Here is an 18,686-nt window from a genome sequence, read left to right as displayed (position 1 = left end):
AAAAGTTTGTGGTATCCCGCGCAGTAGATTTTTGTTTTATTTGGAAATCCTCACCATGAACCACAATAGCAAGTAGTCCCAACAACTGCAGGCAGACTTGACTACTGCTCGTGCTGAGATAAAAAAATTACAGCAAGAGAATGCTCCTTTGCGAGAATAACTTGCTTCGAAGCCATCGACCACAGACATTCCACCTTCTCCATCTGGACGTACCACATCCCCAACTATTTTCTCCCTCCCTCGTAACCCTTCTATTCCATCTAAGCGCTCCTCTTCGCCTAACAATGCCCTCCCCCTTCTCATTTGTCTAAGGCTGCTAAACCTAAATGCGATACTTCCCAATCTAGTCTGGCAACCATTGCTAGGCAATTTTCTTCGCCTGCTGAACCAACGGGATTTAAACTCATCTATGTACCTGTTCGATGCAGCATCCCTCTACGACAATTGCTCTATAACCTTTGTAGATTACACGTCAATCACTGTTGGATTCTGAACATTCATTATTCAGATCGAAATTTGATTAGCTTTCCTATCCACATTGGTTTCGAAACTGAGCTTCGTCCACAGTTGACCAAACCCAACACCACAGTCCGTAATTATTTCGATTCTTTAGATCCCTGATTCATTGGCGAATCTACTCTCCTCAATGAACCCATTAACTGTAAAGCCCAATGCGCTCACAAAACATTGTTCCATCGAAGCTGCGTCGCCCGCAGCGATTCAGGACTCTCATTCACAATGCTGCTGCCGACTTCTTTGTTCAGCCTGGCCTTATTAACCTTAAATACTTAACATCATATGACCTTACCCCACCACACAAGTATCGCACATAACGCATCATTGACCACCTATAGCTTCCGCAGATAAACATTCAATAGGCTCACCCTACCGCTCGTACCATCCTTTATGGACCAAACTATCTACTTCACACAAAAGATCTGCCTACACTGCCAACTCATCTCGTACGAATATTCTTTGGTTGGCTCCCTTCTCCTTCCTCTAACTAGTGTATTTTACACCCAATCTATTATCTCATCATCCCATATCATTTTTATCTTTGGTCTCAAAAGATTTTTTAGCCTTATTTCCTCTTTGTTTTTGGGGGGTTTATATGTCTCGGGCAAAAGCGATATATCCATTGAATATCATGCGTCAAAATGAAGTTTATTTTAAAATTTTCTGTTTAAACGCAATAAGCAATCTAATAACGAAACTGTTTCTTTTATTTTCCATTTGCTAAAACTGAGATAAACAGAGCGCTTCCTTTGGCAAGTAGCTATAAGCAGTGATATCAGAGCTTGGATCAGAGTCAGTTTTGGATTGCCAATCTTGATAGCGAGAGTGGTCGATGTTGAGGAAACTTTTATTACTGAAAAGTGGAAGAGGAACGCTTTGTAAAATGCTCTCTTCTTCCTCTTTGTTATTAAAAGTTGTATCTTTTTTGACTGAAGAGTATTCAAGCGCCATGATTATTTAGAAAAGAAGAGCAAGAAATAATAACAAAAATACACATTTAATAATAACAAAGAGAGACAAAACGTCAAGAATAAAATCTTGTTATTTTTAATACTGATTCATTATAATTTTAGCAAAACTAATCATTTCGTCTATCATCTTTGGTTTTATAATATGAAGTAAATCAAGTGTACAACTCGATCGACGATAATCTATTATAATATTTAGCAGAAGCATAAATATACAATGATAATTACTTACCAAAGCTGTCTTTATAATCACAAGCACAATTTTCTAAAAGAGTGAAATTCAATGGACAGTGGGCTTTATCTTTGTAAGCATATGCAACTTCATTAAAAAAGTAGATTTCTTGCTTTTTTAAGAATAAAGCAGCAGCAACTGTTCTTACTGCTGCGTCAGTCCATCTTTCATAAAAGAATCCACCGACAAGGTCGAGATAATAAAAAAATGCTCGATATTTTTCTGATTTTAGAAAGGATAGACTAAGGATTTCAAAACTAGTTGATATTTGGCACATGTTGTATTCATCGTCAGCATTCGTCAACCAAGGGTAAATGGAGTCTTGCTCTATTAGGTTTGGATATAAGTTCATAAAATGTTTTGTCACTGGCCATAAACTAAATAGTGTGATTTCATTAGTTGCTCTTTCAGTTAATGAAAAACCTAAGACCGTGTTTTGTAAGTAAACAATTGTTACTGACTTAATCTTTCATTACCAATTGATTTATTTTTTTCCTGCATTGTTTGAAAAGGGTCATTCCTAAACATCTCGCAACTGTAATAAGATCCAGCATCCACACGCCAAACATAGTCTACATCATCAAATAAAGGATGATGAAAGAATAGACCAGATTGATATCTAATACAATAATAAGTACACAGTATGATAACAGTAGTAATATAACTATACCTCAGGTAATTACTGTAAGAAGGTCGATTGATTTTTGGGTATCCAAGATCTCTATAGCCTGTAAACAATGTTTGAGAACGAACACTATCAATCCAAGGAGGATAATTCCAAGCCTCCAAATCAACTTGTCCAAAATAAACTTGATCTGGATTTGATACAGTCTTTTTGATGTATTTTTTAAATTCAGGACTAAACTTTTGGTTATTTAAAAAGATCCAAGGATAACCCAAGCGACCATTGAACCTATCTTCAATACTTTTTATAGTTGCTTTGGCCTTGGGTAAATCTTCATTTCTTGTCATCATGTAAAATGCTCCTTTTACTTGCACATGATCCCAGACATCTTCTCTTAACTCTGTGTCACATTTCATTTCATCAATTGACAGGTGTTTTGATTTAAGACTCTCTGGTAACTTTATGTCTTCAATAATTGTATTATTGGGCTTTGCACAGATTTTTTGAATCAAGTTTTCTATATCATTTGCTGTTGTATGGCGTGTTGCAGGATGCATTAAAGTAGCAAACAACGCAACAATAAATAAAGTAGTTGCTGTTATAATAGTTACTTTACCACACAAAACTCGTTTACAATAAGACATTCTAAGAGTAAAAGTAAAAAAAAAAAAAAAAAAAAAAAAAAAAAAAAAAAAAAAAAAAAAAAAAAAAAATAATAATTTCTGTTTTGTTTACATGACATACACGCGTCAACGAGGAATGTATTAATTAAATAACAAATCATCATCTTCTCTCTGCCTGTGTATGCTTTTTATGAGCTCAAGCAGGGGAAGGGGCAACAGAGAAAAGAATGTAAAAATGATGCACCAATAAATATTACAACAAATCAAAATCATGAATTTCCATTACAGTTCTTCCTTGACTTTCATCGTCTGCTCTTTTCCTTTGCATGAGTACAACTGCCTTTGTTTGATTGAATTGAATTTTCCATACGATTTTACTTGGTTGAGTAAAATTTCTGATGAGTCTACCACGTTTAATATCCCATAATTTCACTTTGCCATCATTGGCTGCGCTAAGTATATGCTGATCATCAAATTGAAGACAGGTAATTGAATTATCGTGAGCAGAGAATTGCTGTTTACATTCGAATGTTTCCATATCCCACACTCTTAGACATCCATCTGCTCCTCCACTCACTAGAGTTGTACCAGATAATTGTAGCTGTCCGACAAGTGATGTATGTCCGTGAAGGGTAGCAAGACATTCACCTGTCTCCACTGACCAAATTCGAATATGAGCATCCATAGCTCCTGTAGCAATGATCGTACCGTTGGTAACTATAGTGTATATCTGAAGTGTGTGCCCAACAAGGATATGTTTGCATCGACCTGTCTTCAAGTCCCATACTCTTGCTGTGAAATCATAAGAACCTGATACTGCAATGTCTCCGTGAATATCAACGCATCGCACACTGGCTTGATGTCCTACAAGGGTATGAAGCAGAGCACCTCTTTGAATGTCCCATACTCTTAATGTAGTATCTCTTGATCCAGTCACTGCTAGCTGTTTATCTCTGATCTTTAAACACCTCACAGTTGATGTATGTCCACGAAGTATGTGTTTTAATTTGCCTTGATTTAAATCCCATACTCTCACATCTCTAACCCCTTTTTGAATTAATTTCTTTCTTCTCCTTTTATTCGAATGTTTACCTATCACATCCACCGGAAAGTAAGATACGTCCATCATCATCTTCTCCTTTAAATTGTAAAGCCCATACACCACCTTCATGTCCTTCCAAAGTTTTAATCTTCTTACCAGAATTGGTATCAAACACCTCCACGCGATGATTATCACAGCCTACTACTGTGTATTTTTCATCAAACTGAAGTGAGGTCACCAACCCATGCGAGAACTCTCCCTCGACCGTCGTCACTTTACCGCCGTTCCTCCAAGCACGGCGAATAGAATATTGCCTTTTGAAATGGTATCTGCAAGAATCTACTTGTGTGCTGTATTGGTATCTTTCACACAATGTTTTCCAAAGTGTTTCATTCTTTATGAGCGCATTCCAATATCTTGATATTTGCGCTGCTTGAGTAAGTGCGGCAGGGTGGTCGATATAAGAAAGTACATGCAGTGCTATTTCGGGAGGTAACTCCTTGATGAAATCTACTTTGAGTCGTGGCGCGATTAGATTGTTTAAAAATGTGAGCTGAGTATTATTACAGAGGTTGATAATCTCAGCAAGGAACAGTTGCTTTTGTATCGGAGTCAAGTGTTGAAAGGAACTGATGAGGTGAGCAAGATGGTCTTTTTCTTCACACTGAAATATAGAAATTCTATGAGGTATAGGGCTCTGTGTTGGCGGAGTAGCAGGAGGAGAAGTGATATCTTCTGTATCAATAACGGTCATAAAGAAAAGAAAAATAAAATAAAAATAGAGGAAAAACAAGTTTTTTTTTTTTTCGAAAAAAAGGGGGGCAGGGAGGGAAAAAAGTAAAATATGAGTAACCCAAAGAGGTCCTTTTGAAACAATTTGATCACCTCATTGTCCTTTATTTACACTTTCTATCGAAAGACCTTTTTTATTATTATTGTTGGTAGTAATAATAATCATACAAGTATAAAATAAATTTGTATTTTAAAATTAATTCCTACGCTTTATTATGAAGTTCAAAGGGGAAGAGAATCAAGAAAAGTAATGTTAATAAAACTTTGTAGGAATTCAGTGTATGCGATTGTGTAACAAGATCAAGTCATGCATTCATTTATCTCAGTTGGAAAATGATTTTGCTGAATCCTATTGAAGATAATCAGGGTAGCATTTTATTGATCATCATACATATTATCATCAATACTTACCAAAACAAAAAGCGCTATATAACATAATTTGAAAGAAAATCCTCATACCCCCTTTTTTACAGCATTTCTTACAATTCTTTAATTCCTCTTCTTTCGTTCACCGGTCAAAACTGTCATGCTTGAGTCTAAGGCCCCTTTACCTCAGTTCGCGTTATCACTAATCTGTCGAGTGACTTTTGTTTCATTATGAATTTGAGCTCATTTTCTGCTGTTCATTCTTTTTTGTAACTGAATGTATGCTATAAGACCAAGTAAACAAAAAGATGTAACAAACATTATTTATCTCAAGAAAGTATATTTAAACACACGCGTTCAAGTAGAAAATGCTTTTTGTTTTACTAACCTATATGTAGATGCTTTTAGTAACACGCAGTTTTTATCTTGAGATTTGATGCTGACCATTTTCTGTGGCGAGGAAAGAAAAAGGAATGTTCTCTTGTTAACTATTTTTTAAAAAAAATTGTAATAAATGCGTGCAATCAACATTTTATATTGTACAATGACTACAAGGTTTCTATTAAAGCTAAACAATAATGTATAGAAGCAAAATACTATTAAAAGGTTGATTAGGTCCCAAAGAATAAGCAATAAAAGGAAAAGAAACTTTATCAGTAAAAGACTTATGTCTTATGATTGAGGTCTCTTTGATGCCTAGACTTTTGCAGACAAAAAGAAAAGATGAATAATGAAGGGTGGGGTTATTTATAAAGGCTATTGTTCTCTTTTTGTTATATTCAACTTTGAAAATTTTAAACAAGCCTCTCTTTTTGTTTTATTAGTAAACAAATGGACCCATAAGAAACCCGAGTATATTATACAATTAGATATATTTCTAAAGTCTTCCGTTATGACATAAAGGAATCTAAATTAGTACCCTTTATAATTTCTCTCAATTTAGATATTCAAGCAACAAAATCGAATGCTATATGACGTACAATGGTTCCCTAACCATTTACCCAATTTTTTTTATTTGTTCGACATTTTGAATCTAAATTTGATCGGTTTGTTGGTTGGTTTATGTTTCTTTTTATACTCTTCATTATTAATCACTACTATTCTTTGATTAAAAGGGACATGTTTATCACGTATAGCGCTTGAGACGGGATGTTGACCTTGATTGCGTGATGTGTTCAGCAGTAAGGAATTATACCGACACCTATGTGGTTTGTAACAAGTTTCTACAATCGAGTCCATCAAAACCTTGGGAGGGTCTAAATGGATTAATTCAAGCTCCTCAAATCGACGAGTGATATAATTATCATCCAATCTATTTGATTTCTTCTTGATTACGGCATTTATGGACTTTAGAAAGGAAACGTTCGCATTGATAGTGTAGGAGAGTCGAATGACAGCGAGTTGATAGCCCATACCATAGTAAGACAAGGATCTTGACTTTTTGTTTGTTTCTCTTTGGATCTTTGCCAATTGTTCAGTCATAGGTGATGTTAAATAGGATGTCCATGGATAAGGATAATTGTATATTTCGAATATATTTTTTATATTGTATATATCATGTTTACTCATACCTGCTATCATGAAGCTTGTCTTCTGTTGTCTTTGTTGCTTTTTGTCTTCTCTCCAATTAACAACCTGCTGAATAAGATCAACAGCTCTCTTCTTGACTACAAAGCCCGACTTCAGATGGCACCTTCCAAGCAGGTCATCACATAACTCTTTGGTCTTGCTTACTGTTATGACTGCACGAGGGAATCCAATAGCGTTAGATATGGCTCTTTTTGAAATATTCAAATCGAGCGCAATCTTTTGTGAGACATTGGATTGAATCGGATTCTTGACACCTTCTGAAGATATTTCGGAAATAAACAGGCTTGCACCGAGATTTTCTATATATTCATTTTCCAATCGTAGGCATTGTTTGAGACTGTCGTTTAAATCTTGCCTTAAATAGTCATAACAATCACCAGCATCATCTTTTACTGTTCTTACTGGCGACGAGTCGGTCTTGGTTGAAATATCAAAGGTTGTAACCTCAACAGGTGGAATATTTGATCCACCATCGAGTGTACAAGAAGATGAATGCTTACTGAACTCTTTTATCGAAAGACTTTCAACCTCTTTTTCAGTAAAGCTTTCTGATTCATTCCATTCTATCTTTTTGAACGTGTCACCAAAATTCTTAATTTTTTTGGAATTTTCTAGTTGGTTAGGTGATGAGTCTATGTTTTTACAAGCTGTGTAGTTAAGTTGTGATTTTAATAAAAACTCTTTTGCTTTATGGGGAAGCCAGCCCCATCCAATCGGATAGTTCTGCGACATGCTCTGCAGATACAAAAGAGTAAAACAAACAAGAAAGAAAAGGGTTTAAAGTGCAATTTATATTAAATGTCAAAAACATAATAGAATGTCAGTAGATATGCATGTCTAAGATTAAACAAAGTTCCAACTGACAGTACAATGACCAGGTGATAATGATCCGCATACTATTTCATAAACTATAACCAGAATGGTAAGTATAAAAAAAAAAAGAGACACACACACACGCATGCAATGAAAAGGCTTCTCTATGATTTACCTCTTGGGGACATATCCAATGCGCCTATACAATTAGGTGTTAGCCTATTACTATGCTACGTGTATGAATATACCAGGTGGACAAGTAGGGCATGTATCTACAATCCTAGCATTTGTTTTTCCATTGTCGCCAGAGATGCTAACCATTTGTTTACAACGTGGATTTGTATTAGGATTTGGACCTAAGGGAGTTCATTTAAATTTGAAACATGAATGGGTACTTCTTTTTTTTCTTTACCGTTATTCATTTGATCTTTATTGAGAGCTACTACAAGTTCAGAATTATTGTCGTATTCTCCACAAGATCCTGTTCCTACTTCATAATATGTACTCTGACCCAGAAAGAAATTGATTCTTGGTTTCTTTAAAGCATTCGGTAAAGCAGCAGAAAAAACCAAGGACGTTGAGATTAAAAGAACAAGAAACAAGTAAGAATGCATAAGTGATTAAGAGCGAAAGAAGTTTCTTTTTATATGTGTGTTGCCTCATGATGAAAACTGAGTTGCCCTTACTCTATTGTTTTATAAGAAATATGGTCTTCATCCTTCTATATCTCATTCCTTATAACGTCCCCCCCCCTAAATAGTTCATAAAAGAAGCCATACCAACCCTATTTTATAAAAAAGGGACAGGGTTTATAATTATCTTTTAAGCATGATGTGCTGTACATTGATTTTGCCCCTTTGATACCGTGCTTTCCATCTCATTGCTTCTACATCTATGCCTCGTGATACACACAATAAGAACACTCTGATTTAATCAATTGACAGTTTATATGTTACATGTACTTTGCCTATTAATATCACAACATCCAACAATAAAGGCTTTACATAAACGCAAACTATTTTATTCGAGAAAATATTACACAAAAAATAATAGTTTTATACAACACATAACTTTCCATTGTCATCCATCAACTTTTCAGATTCATTATCATCAAACTTTACAAATTCACTCCCATCAAAATCAAAGCCAAGGTCCAAATGCGTTGTATCAATCCATGAAAATAGACCACCCTCCTCTTCTTCGCTTTTCTCTTGTTGAACTGGCATTGTCATCAATGCCAGATCAGGTTGTGCGCCAAACGTCTCATCTTTGTAACCTTCTTTCAAGCATCCACCAAAGTTCATCATATCCAATGAAGGATCCATGACAAGTGTGGTAGCATTGTTTGTGTCTGTCTTGGTACCTGAGGAGGTTGCATTGATATTCAAAGTCATCTTGGCTTGCTCAATAGACTCATGAAGCATCGATTGAATCTGCTGCTGCTGCTGAGGTTGTAAATTGATCTTATTTTCTGCTGCCTGCTGTAAGACCAAGTTGAAGTGAAGTGCTTTGGGTGGTAAAAGATCCACGATTTCTCTTGGAATACCAGCTTTCACTGCTGCTAAATAGGCCGTTTGAGATTGCATTTCGTGTTGGTCCAGTGGTAGACCATCCTTGACTGGAATACCTGTACTTACTATCGGTTGCGCTACATCGCTCGTGCTGCTACTGCTACTGCTGGTCTTTCGTTTATTTGCTGAACTAGGTTGCTTTGTGCCTCGCTGCTTCTTGGAAGGCGGAAGCTTTAGATCAATACTGTTTCTTTTCAGTGGCATGGGTGATTTGGAAGGGCTTGGGATATCGTTTGCATTGGTGATATTGGTAGTTAAATGATGAGTACTGTTGTTGATATCATTGAATGTTTGAGGGGATGTGAACTGAGTTTGCGACAGTGGCAATTGGGACGAAGACTGCTGTTGTTGTTGTTGCGGTAATTGGGTTTGTATCAATTGGGTTTGAGCCAACTGTTGCTGTACCAGTTGTGATTGTGATAATTGCTGTTGTGCCAACTGCTGCTGCTGTGCCAGCTGCGATTGAACTAGTTGTTGTTGTATTAGCTTTGATTGCACCAACTGTTGCTGTGTTAATTGTGATTGTGTCAACTGTTGCTGCGCTAACTGAGATTGTGTCAGCTGTGGTGGTGTCAGTTGTGCTTGAGATAACTGAGATTGTACTAACTGTGTTTGTGACAATGATGCTTGCGACAATGGCGCTTGTGATAACAGCTTTTGCTGCTGCTGTTGGTGCTGCTGCTGTTGATGCTGCTGCTGTTGATGCTGCTGCTGTTGGTGCTGTTGTTGTTGATGCTGTTGTTGTTGGAGCAAAAATTGTTGTTGCATCAAATTTTGCTGCAGTAACTGTTGCTGTGCTATATGTTGCTGAGCCTGCTGTTGCTGTTGTAAAGGATGATTGATACCAATATTATTCCTAATCCAATTAAAGTAGCCATTGAGCTGATCTCTCAACTTGTATACTTTATCTAAGCCAACTATGTATTTATCTTGAGGCAGGAAGTTGAATTGGTCTTCAAGCATATACTTCATCAAAATAATTCTTCTAGTTGCCTCATAATTGCTTGTCATTGAAAAGAATATTGGCAGCAAATGGTCCAGTTTATCATAAGTCAGTTTCATTCGTTGTATCTGTTCTTTGATTATCATTTTATCTTGCTCATTCAAGTCCTCAATGAATGAACAATTCACTTTGATAAGTATTTAGCGTATTTACATCTCTTTTTATATACAAATCCCTTCTACCTTTTGTTTGTCGAGTGTTTTCATCCAACTGCTTAACAATAGCATTTGCTTTTATCATCACATTCGAAGGTGGTCTTTGCATCATTTTCATCATCATTGGTTGCTGTTTTTGCAAGAATGGTCTGTTTACTTGCATCATCATATCTTGGTTTACTGGATTTTGCTGCTGCATCATATTCGGATTAAGTGAATAAATGGGTTGCTGATCCATTTTATTTGTTACAATAGTATTCACACTTGTGTTCGTACTGGTGGCACTTAAAGGAGTAAGAGAAGGAGTAGTATTCATAGAATCATAAGACGATGATTGCAAATTGGATGATGGATACTGCTGTAAAAATTGCTGTTGTTGAAGTGCCATTTGACGAGCAATATACATTTGAAACTGTTGTGCAGAAGGTCTTGGGCGAGCATACATCAGAGGCTGAGTTACAAGAGGGTTACTATAGGAGGCTTGCTGTTGATAGCTATTTATTTGGTCTTGTATTTGTTGAAATTGCTTTGTGCGGGCCATCATGTATTCATTCTAGCGATATTGCTATGCATAAGAAACAAGAGTTTCTGTGTGTGTGAATTTACCTTATTGGTGCATCGTTGAAATAAACCTGCTTCATAATTAGTCGCAATAGTATAAGCTTCATTATCAGAAGCATTAGGTGATAAGCATTTTAAAGCTGAAGACCTATTAAATATTGTATTAGATATTTATATTGAAAAGGAATATACATGTAGAATAGATAACCTTACAATTGATTAATAAATCGAGTCCTATCTGCTGCAGAAACATCACTTCTCCAGTTGACGTCGGCCATATTATTCCCCAAGAATGTGTTATTGTTATTGTCTTGTTCTTGTCCGCTGTTCATTGACAAGTGAGAATTCTGAACATTCATGATTTCCAAAAAATTTGTTCGTAGTTTAAAAAAAAAAAAAAAAAAAAAAAAAAAAAAAAAAAAAAAAAAAAAATTGGCCCCGATCTTTTTTGAATTGATAAGGGGGAAGAATATTATTAATTAACCAAAAGGGGAATAGGCCCCCCCCCTCCCCCCCCCTTTCTTTTTATACAGAAATTGTTTTTTTTTTCTTTTTATTTATAGAGAATAAAGAATAAAAAATAAAATAAAAGAGTAGAAAAAAAAAATCATCCAATTGAAAAATAATTGTTTCTCTATTTTTTCTGCCAATTTTCTCCTTATATTCACGTGACTTTCAACCCAGTGTCTCTTCCATTGGACGACGATCTGATTGTCTCAAATTACGACGATGTCTAACGCGTAATGTGATGAATTGAGGCATTTTTCTGTAATCCAAATCTGAGCTGATGTTAATTGAACTTTCCAACGAGTCAATCCAATTCAATTTGTCTAATTCTGTGTATGTTTTGATCAAAAATTGAGGTCCGTTCGCTATCCGTAGACGTAGTACATGTCGGTGCTTCATATAGTCCGTTGCTACAGCAACTTGAGCCCCTTGCATTGAATAGGACCAAGTGGGACGTAAATTCTTTTTGTATTTCGGGTTTTGCTTATAAGCTAATATCAGTGTACCAAATATTTTTATATAAAGAAATCTATGATGGAGTGAGTTTTAGTCTTCATTTTGTGATACTCTTTCCTGTACCTCCAAGCTCTATTCGTGGAACGCACTTCGGGTCGAATTTGTTCGCATTTAACATAAACCGGGGCAATTTTCTCAAGAGTGCATTCGTACTTTGGTAACATTTCAAAGCCTTCTTCTTCTCTCGGTAGGACAATCCGGTCATTCATTGAATTTGGAAATTGGAAGGCCCAGGGATGTGATTTGTCATCATAACTTGGCGGTAAGGTATATTTGTAAGATGTGGGTAAAGGTAATGATATTGAAGATGAATTTGAATGAGAAAAATTTCTTGATTTTGTAAAAGTACGTAGAGACCAGCTACTTTTTTTCTTTTTCAAAATGTTTGAAACTTGGATGAAATATAAGATAAAATGTATACATAAACAATATCATTATTTACCATTGGATAATTTATTTGATGCAGTAGTAGTGGTGCTAATAGATGAAGATAAAAGCAACATTTATAAATAATAAAGAGAATATATACAACAAAGAAGAAGAACGAAGGAAAGAGCGATATCGGAAACGGGATTTTATATCTTGTTGACATGAAGTTTAATTTAACTTTTTTTTTTTCTTGTGTAAACACATCTAAAAATATACCAACTTCCTCTTCTCGAACCTCTTTTGAGGCTTTTGTTTTTGTTTGATAATAAACAGCCAAGATATAAAATAAACTTTTGATAAAGAAGACAATAATTTACTTGCGTCTTTTTTTTTTTTTTTCTTTTTTAGTTCCGAGTTACCGCCATCGTTTATTAATCATTACCTCACCCCTCTCTTATATGTGAAGATCATTATTATTTTAGGAATCATTTGACAGGTTTCTCTTCTTTCTTTTATTTTCTGTAAAAAAAAAAAAAATAGTTTCCTTCTATTTTGTTTATTGCATAAAGATTTATTACAAATTAAAAACCACATTACTTTTTTCGACTTCTTTACATTATTCCACACATGTTCACCATATAAGTTACACATGAAAATTAATTTATTGAGTAAAATTCATTTGAAGTACTAAAACACTCGAGAATAAATTACATTCTCTTTTGACCTGTCGTACCACACAAAGATAATCTGGTATCTTTTGTTGCTCTTTAAGCGGAATTGAAAAGGTCTTTGGTCTTCATCTCGTTGCATCTAATTGCTGAATACATTTGTCAAACGAGACCTCTAATCACTTCTCGGCCATTGATCCTTTCACTAGACAAGTTCATTTTTCCATTTCAATCAATACAACTTCTTTACAATCTGAATGATTTACATTTTATATAGACTTTTGCTTTTTCTACTGAAATACATCCTTTTAATCGTCAGTTCTGATCATGACACATCCACTGGTTCTTTTTTTAATTCGATCTCTTCCTACAGTCTGTCGTACACAAGCTTCGATTGTTGTTACAGTAACATGCCTTTGCCAAACACTCTGCTCATCCTTTTCCTTTTCTGCCTGTCTTAAATGTGTTTTCATCCAATCATATTTTATTCAGTTTGATCTTTCCCTCTTTAAAACGCTTGTTCCTAGTTAACCCGGAAGCATTCCGTCCACCTTGTTGTGTACCAACACTAGCCAAGGTTTTATCCACGGACCCATCTGATCTTGTACGTTTCACAAACAGTATCTCACTGCTCACAGGCGATCCCCAATCCTTTACTTTCACAATTTTATGCAGCACTTGTTCTTGATAAAGATCACCGTGCCACTCCTTTCCGGTATAGGATAATATCACCCTTGTACTTCCTTTTGATGATCGGCATATTTCCGAGCTTTAGGGTTGAATTCCATACACTTTTCTAACAAAGGATTCTTCGTTTAGACTCGAGCCCTGGGCTGGCCATATTGTCAGAAAACAACTTGACTAGCTTCGACAGCAAAATAGCGCACATGACAACAAGCGACTGAAAACGCATGGTTAGCCTTATCCTTTAGATCGTGTAACATAACCGGAACTTGTTCTTGTAAGGTTTGTTACAAACTTGCTGCTGCTGGTCATGATCGCCCAATTGTTTTAGCATGGTATTCACGATTGAATCAGTTAAATTTCGCTCCTTTCTCTATCGATTGCCTGTTGTCAAACACATCTGGATTCCTTTCGGTAGTAGATTTTATGATTCCTTGCAATATTAGCATCCTACTTTTGATCACCTTTCGATTTTTGGGGGTTTTTTTTTTACTTCATTTTCAGAATTGGATTCTTCTCCTTCTTTTTGTTTATTCCATCTTGAAGTGTTTCTATAGCAACCGAAAAAAAACACCCCTTGATTTAGTATCGTCATTTGACAATCCTGTAGATACACTCGTACACAAAACTATGTGCAAGTCAACATTACAAAAAGATGATTATTTACATTCATTTTCTTTTTTATACAAAATAAATGTAAAATAGATACAAAAGAAAAGGAACAGTGTACATAATTATTGCTTAGTGAGGATTCATACTGTGAACCTTACGCTTATAAAGTTATATATGGACTTTTGTATAGATCTATGTACATAGCACATTTACCTTGTTTACACATCCAATTCAAACTTCTTTTTATTCCATCTTCTTCATGCTACAGTTTTGAAAATGAAAAGAAAAGGCAAGTGATGACAATGGTATATAGGAAATACTTTAACTGGTTTTTTATTATTATTTTTATTTTTCTGTTTTAGTACAATTTATCCTTTTACCTCTAAAAAAACATAGTTGTGCCATTGTTGCAAACCTTAATTCATTCTCAAACACAGACTTGAGTTGAGTCGTTGATATAACAATCGCTCTACATTAAATAGAAAAAGTACTGTACGACTAATACATAGAAAAGCCATAAATATCCCCAATATTATATATGAATAAGCATTCTCCTTTTATCAGAAATAATAATCTATTTGATTTCTTCCTTTCTATTTCAAGTCTACTGTCCATTTCGACTACTTATAAACCACGATTTCAAGCCTTGCCTTACTATCAGGGTTTGGCTGTTGTGTGTTGTTTCTCCTTTAGTATTGTTATGTAATTAAATACGTATTCCCATCATCTTTATTCATAAACTTGAGATTCAGTCCAGCCTCACAAAGGTCCACTGTTCTATTGACGCATTGGCTTTCAAATAGCATTTGGATTTTGATCTGACATGATTTATTTCTTTTTCCTCGGATATCAAATCAATCACAACCTTTTTTCTGCAATTTATAGATATTTCAATCACTTGAAAGGGTTCATTGGAAATAAGCGAAATAAAAAAAAATAAAGTACCCTTTTCTTTTGTCAAATTTCTTTTTCTCTTCCTTTTTCAGCAAATCTTGGGATTTAAGTAATCGTAATACATTTGGTTAGATAAAGAATTGATTGCTTTTAATCAAAAATGTCTTTATAACTGCCTTCACGACTTCAACAAGTGTACTTGTATTCAATTGGTAAATCCTTTTTTTTGATCAAGCCTAGGGCTCGCGTTTCAGGTATTGCTTTGATTATTATTTGACGAAATTTAAATGGCGATTAAATGTGATGAAGAAGAAGGCGATTTCAGACAACATGCACAACCTTTTTTTTTATACAAAAAAAAACGATTTTTTTTTTTGGTGATGGCTATGCCTTCCAACACTACATCCAATTCAGAATCGTCTTCTTCCGATAGTATTTCCCAAGACAAACCAGCACAATCAACCAATACAAGCCAACCAACATCTCCTGTGAACACACATACAATCCGACCTTTAGCTCGAGAAAGACCTTATGCACGCGAAGAATACAACACGAGCACTTCAAAGCCTCCTTCTGTACGCTCTGGCACCTCTTATGGTAGAACTTTAAATCGACTCATGACTGGACATCATACTCGTCATCACTCGAATTACTCAAGTTTTAGCACTATTAGTGAAAATGTTTTGCCCTGGACGACACAAGATATTGGTTTCAATGCTATTTCAGGTAAAGAAAGATCAAGATAAAACGATTAAAAAAAAATCCAAGGAATTCTTATTGACTAAAACAAAAAGAAATGTATCAAAAGGTGTTTTGAATGATCCTGTCAAGCGTTCCCAAGATATCTATAAACCCACCAAAGCAGACATCCCTCCAGTACCACACGTATCTATCCCTCGAATAAAACCCAGTGATTTTGAAGCCTACTTGAATCATATCGGACCAGCTTTTGAACAATACCATCACAATAAATTGCTGAATAAGGACAGTGCGACAACAGTAGTAGCAGTAGAGGAAGAGGAAGAAGAGACAGAGGACGGACGACAGGGGTCGAAACGTACGGGCAGAAACCCTTACAGCTTACCACAACACATCTTGTCGAGTGAGAGCCTGTTAGATGATGAATCCAAGACTCCTCCGCGTGAGTTGCCGATGTTGGAGAACGTGCCAGCTATATTTTTTGAACCTGAATTCTTGCTTGAAAACCCTCAGGTGTTTGATATGGTATGTGAAGGGGCAGATGTGGTCGAAAACAGCGGGCCGGTCTTGACTATCCTGCAAGAAAAACTATCTTACTATCTCGACACTGTTGAAATTCACCTCCTGCGTGAAATAGAAAATAGATCATCTTCCTTCTTTGAGGCTCTCTCAAACCTTCAGGCACTTCACCAGCAAACAGTTGACTGCATCTCTCAAATTCACACCATTCGACAGAAAATGAAACGCATGCAAGAAACCGAGTGCAAGGACGGGCTGGAGGTGATTCGACTTCAGGTGAGAAAGAGAAATCTGGAAAAATTACATCATGTTACCGAGGCAGTGAAGAGTGTCAAGTTGGTACAGCCTACGATACAAGCCTTGTTAAGCAAAGGTGACTATTTTGCGGCCTTGGATCTGATTGAGGATACCAAGAGAGTACTAGAGGACAAAGAGTTGAGGGCGATCAAGGCCTTGGCCAACTATCCGAGTGAGCTGGACGAGATGCAAAAATCGGTGGGTGTGATGATGCAGCATGACTTTCTTGGTCTTATTTTGTCAGACTTTTCGTATGTGATTGAGTCAGAAAGAGAAAAGGATGAATGGACGACACAGAGTGCATCTGGAGAGATGTCTGTAGAAAAGGAATTGCAAGGCAAGTTAATAAAGGATATCAAGGGGCTTGTTCGTACGGATGCCTTGATTCCCACACTACAAAACTATGGAGAGAGATTGATTGTAGAAATCAAGGATAGGATCAGAAAGCGATACCCTGCAGCTGAAACAGAGATACCAGAGCAAAGCTTGGCAAAGCAACTTAAAACCATGCCCTTTGTTTCTTTTTTCCAAGTCTTGCTTGATATTCTTTCCATCCTAATACAGTCAATTCAACGCGCCTCTATTTACCATAAACTATTCATGCAGACGATCGAAAATGGATTTGAAATAGAAAAGGAATTGACTGATGTCATGTTGTCCATCGTTGATTTGGCGCATGCACAATGTGGAAAACTCATCGGGTCGAGAAGCGAGCAGAATGCACTATTAAACCCAACCGACTTTTATCGTCTCTCAAACATTCTCAATCTTTTTGTTATAAAAAGCGAAAATTACTGTGGTCAGCCATGTATTGGACTACGCAGCGTCCTCACTAATCAACAAAAGCAATTTCTGGATCATTTTCATATGGAACGTGTAAAGCAAGAAGCTCAGTTGATAGAGAATGAGCAGTGGGCAGTTAGTGAAGTTCCATCCGAATTCCAGCTAATCACGAATCAATTGTGTGAAGGAAATATGGCTGGGTTATTAGAAGAAAAACAAAATGAACATCCAGACCACGAAAAAGGCAGTAAAAAGCACTTGGTAATCCATGGTCAAAGTTTTTATGTTGTGGGATGTACCTTAATGATACTAAAGATGTTTCAAGACTATATAAAATGCATATTAAACTTGGAAAACATTTTAGTTGTACAAAAACTATTGGAATTATTAAAGGTTTGTTAACATAGAGCTTTAATGTGCTTTTTTTTTTTTTCTAAAAGTAAAAATTAGTTGTTTAATTCTAGAGTATGTCAAGTTATATTAGGGGCAGGAGCAATGCAATCTGCTGGCTTAAAAAACATCACAGCAAAGCATCTTGCACTGGCCTCACAGTCTATAGGTGTCATGGTTGTCCTTGTTCCAAAATTAAAAGAATGTATGGAATCATATGTATCATCTAAACAGGCAAACCTGCTTTCTGAATTTGATCGTATTGTAAATGACTATACAAATCACCAAAATGAAATACATACCAAGTTAGTGGCTATCATGAACGAACGGTTCACTGCACACGTAAAAGCTATGCAATCTATTCAATGGGATGAAGAAGAAGAAAAAGAAGGCGTAGTAGGCAAACATGCAAATGTTTATATGGAAACATTAGTGACAGAAACCATTCGATTACATAAAGTACTGTCAAAATACTTGCCTATAGATGACTTGAAGGTAAAAGGGCAAGAAAAAATAAAATTAAAAACTAAAGCTTGCTCTGATAGTTTATAATGTCTAAAGTATTTGATTCTTTTACAACCCAATTCTCAAAAGAAATATCAACAATGGATATTAAAACTGATAAAGGAAAAGATAGGCTTATTAAGGATATAAACTTCTTTATGCATCGATTGAAATCCTTGCAGCACGTTGACCCACCTTCTGATTCTATTATAGAAGCAGTCAATGCGATCACTTTGAATGCATGAAAACAGCCAATAAAAATACACATTTTTAATCTCCGTTCTTTCTTCTTTTCCCCCGGACCAAAAAAGGAGGAGTAAAACTAATAGCCAGAGAGTGCAAGCTGAGGTTCCTTCCTTTATTTTACACGTATGTATCGTATCATGA

The 18,686-nt window shown here is 35.8% G+C and overlaps 6 protein-coding genes across 6 annotated transcripts; 1 reads left to right on the top strand and 5 right to left on the bottom strand.

Moving 5' to 3' along the window:
* Positions 1-1,563: 1,563 nt before the first annotated feature.
* Positions 1,564-2,757, bottom strand: RO3G_04006 (uncharacterized protein; the record flags this gene model as incomplete). The annotated part of the gene is made up of 4 exons (XM_067658596.1): positions 1,564-1,667; positions 1,717-2,043; positions 2,193-2,335; positions 2,387-2,757. The coding sequence occupies 4 exons, from the start codon at positions 2,755-2,757 to the stop codon at positions 1,564-1,566; spliced, it is 945 nt and encodes a 314-aa protein (XP_067514697.1).
* A 460-nt stretch (positions 2,758-3,217) lies between these two features.
* Positions 3,218-4,760, bottom strand: RO3G_04005 (uncharacterized protein; the record flags this gene model as incomplete). Its single annotated transcript, XM_067658595.1, has 2 exons — positions 3,218-4,004; positions 4,057-4,760. The coding sequence occupies 2 exons, from the start codon at positions 4,758-4,760 to the stop codon at positions 3,218-3,220; spliced, it is 1,491 nt and encodes a 496-aa protein (XP_067514696.1).
* Positions 4,761-6,175: 1,415 nt separating this feature from the next.
* RO3G_04004 (uncharacterized protein) lies at positions 6,176-7,486 on the bottom strand (the record flags this gene model as incomplete). Its single annotated transcript, XM_067658594.1, has 1 exon — positions 6,176-7,486. The coding sequence occupies one exon, from the start codon at positions 7,484-7,486 to the stop codon at positions 6,176-6,178; it is 1,311 nt and encodes a 436-aa protein (XP_067514695.1).
* Positions 7,487-8,622: 1,136 nt separating this feature from the next.
* Positions 8,623-11,135, bottom strand: RO3G_04003 (uncharacterized protein; the record flags this gene model as incomplete). The annotated part of the gene is made up of 4 exons (XM_067658593.1): positions 8,623-10,268; positions 10,324-10,780; positions 10,903-11,005; positions 11,071-11,135. 4 exons carry the CDS (start codon positions 11,133-11,135, stop codon positions 8,623-8,625), a joined length of 2,271 nt encoding a protein of 756 aa, XP_067514694.1.
* A 397-nt stretch (positions 11,136-11,532) lies between these two features.
* On the bottom strand, positions 11,533-12,383 carry RO3G_04002 (uncharacterized protein; the record flags this gene model as incomplete). The annotated part of the gene is made up of 3 exons (XM_067658592.1): positions 11,533-11,893; positions 11,944-12,271; positions 12,323-12,383. The coding sequence occupies 3 exons, from the start codon at positions 12,381-12,383 to the stop codon at positions 11,533-11,535; spliced, it is 750 nt and encodes a 249-aa protein (XP_067514693.1).
* Positions 12,384-15,487: 3,104 nt separating this feature from the next.
* On the top strand, positions 15,488-18,544 carry RO3G_04001 (uncharacterized protein; the record flags this gene model as incomplete). The annotated part of the gene is made up of 5 exons (XM_067658591.1): positions 15,488-15,833; positions 15,916-17,652; positions 17,770-17,798; positions 17,856-18,290; positions 18,482-18,544. 5 exons carry the CDS (start codon positions 15,488-15,490, stop codon positions 18,542-18,544), a joined length of 2,610 nt encoding a protein of 869 aa, XP_067514692.1.
* Positions 18,545-18,686: the final 142 nt, after the last annotated feature.

This window comes from Rhizopus delemar, genomic scaffold, assembly GCF_000149305.1.
Source record: "Rhizopus delemar RA 99-880 supercont3.2 genomic scaffold, whole genome shotgun sequence".
NCBI classification, from domain to species: Eukaryota; Fungi; Mucoromycota; class Mucoromycetes; order Mucorales; family Rhizopodaceae; genus Rhizopus; species Rhizopus delemar.
Note: the sequence above shows the minus strand (reverse complement) of the source record. Positions and strands in the feature narration are given on the sequence as shown.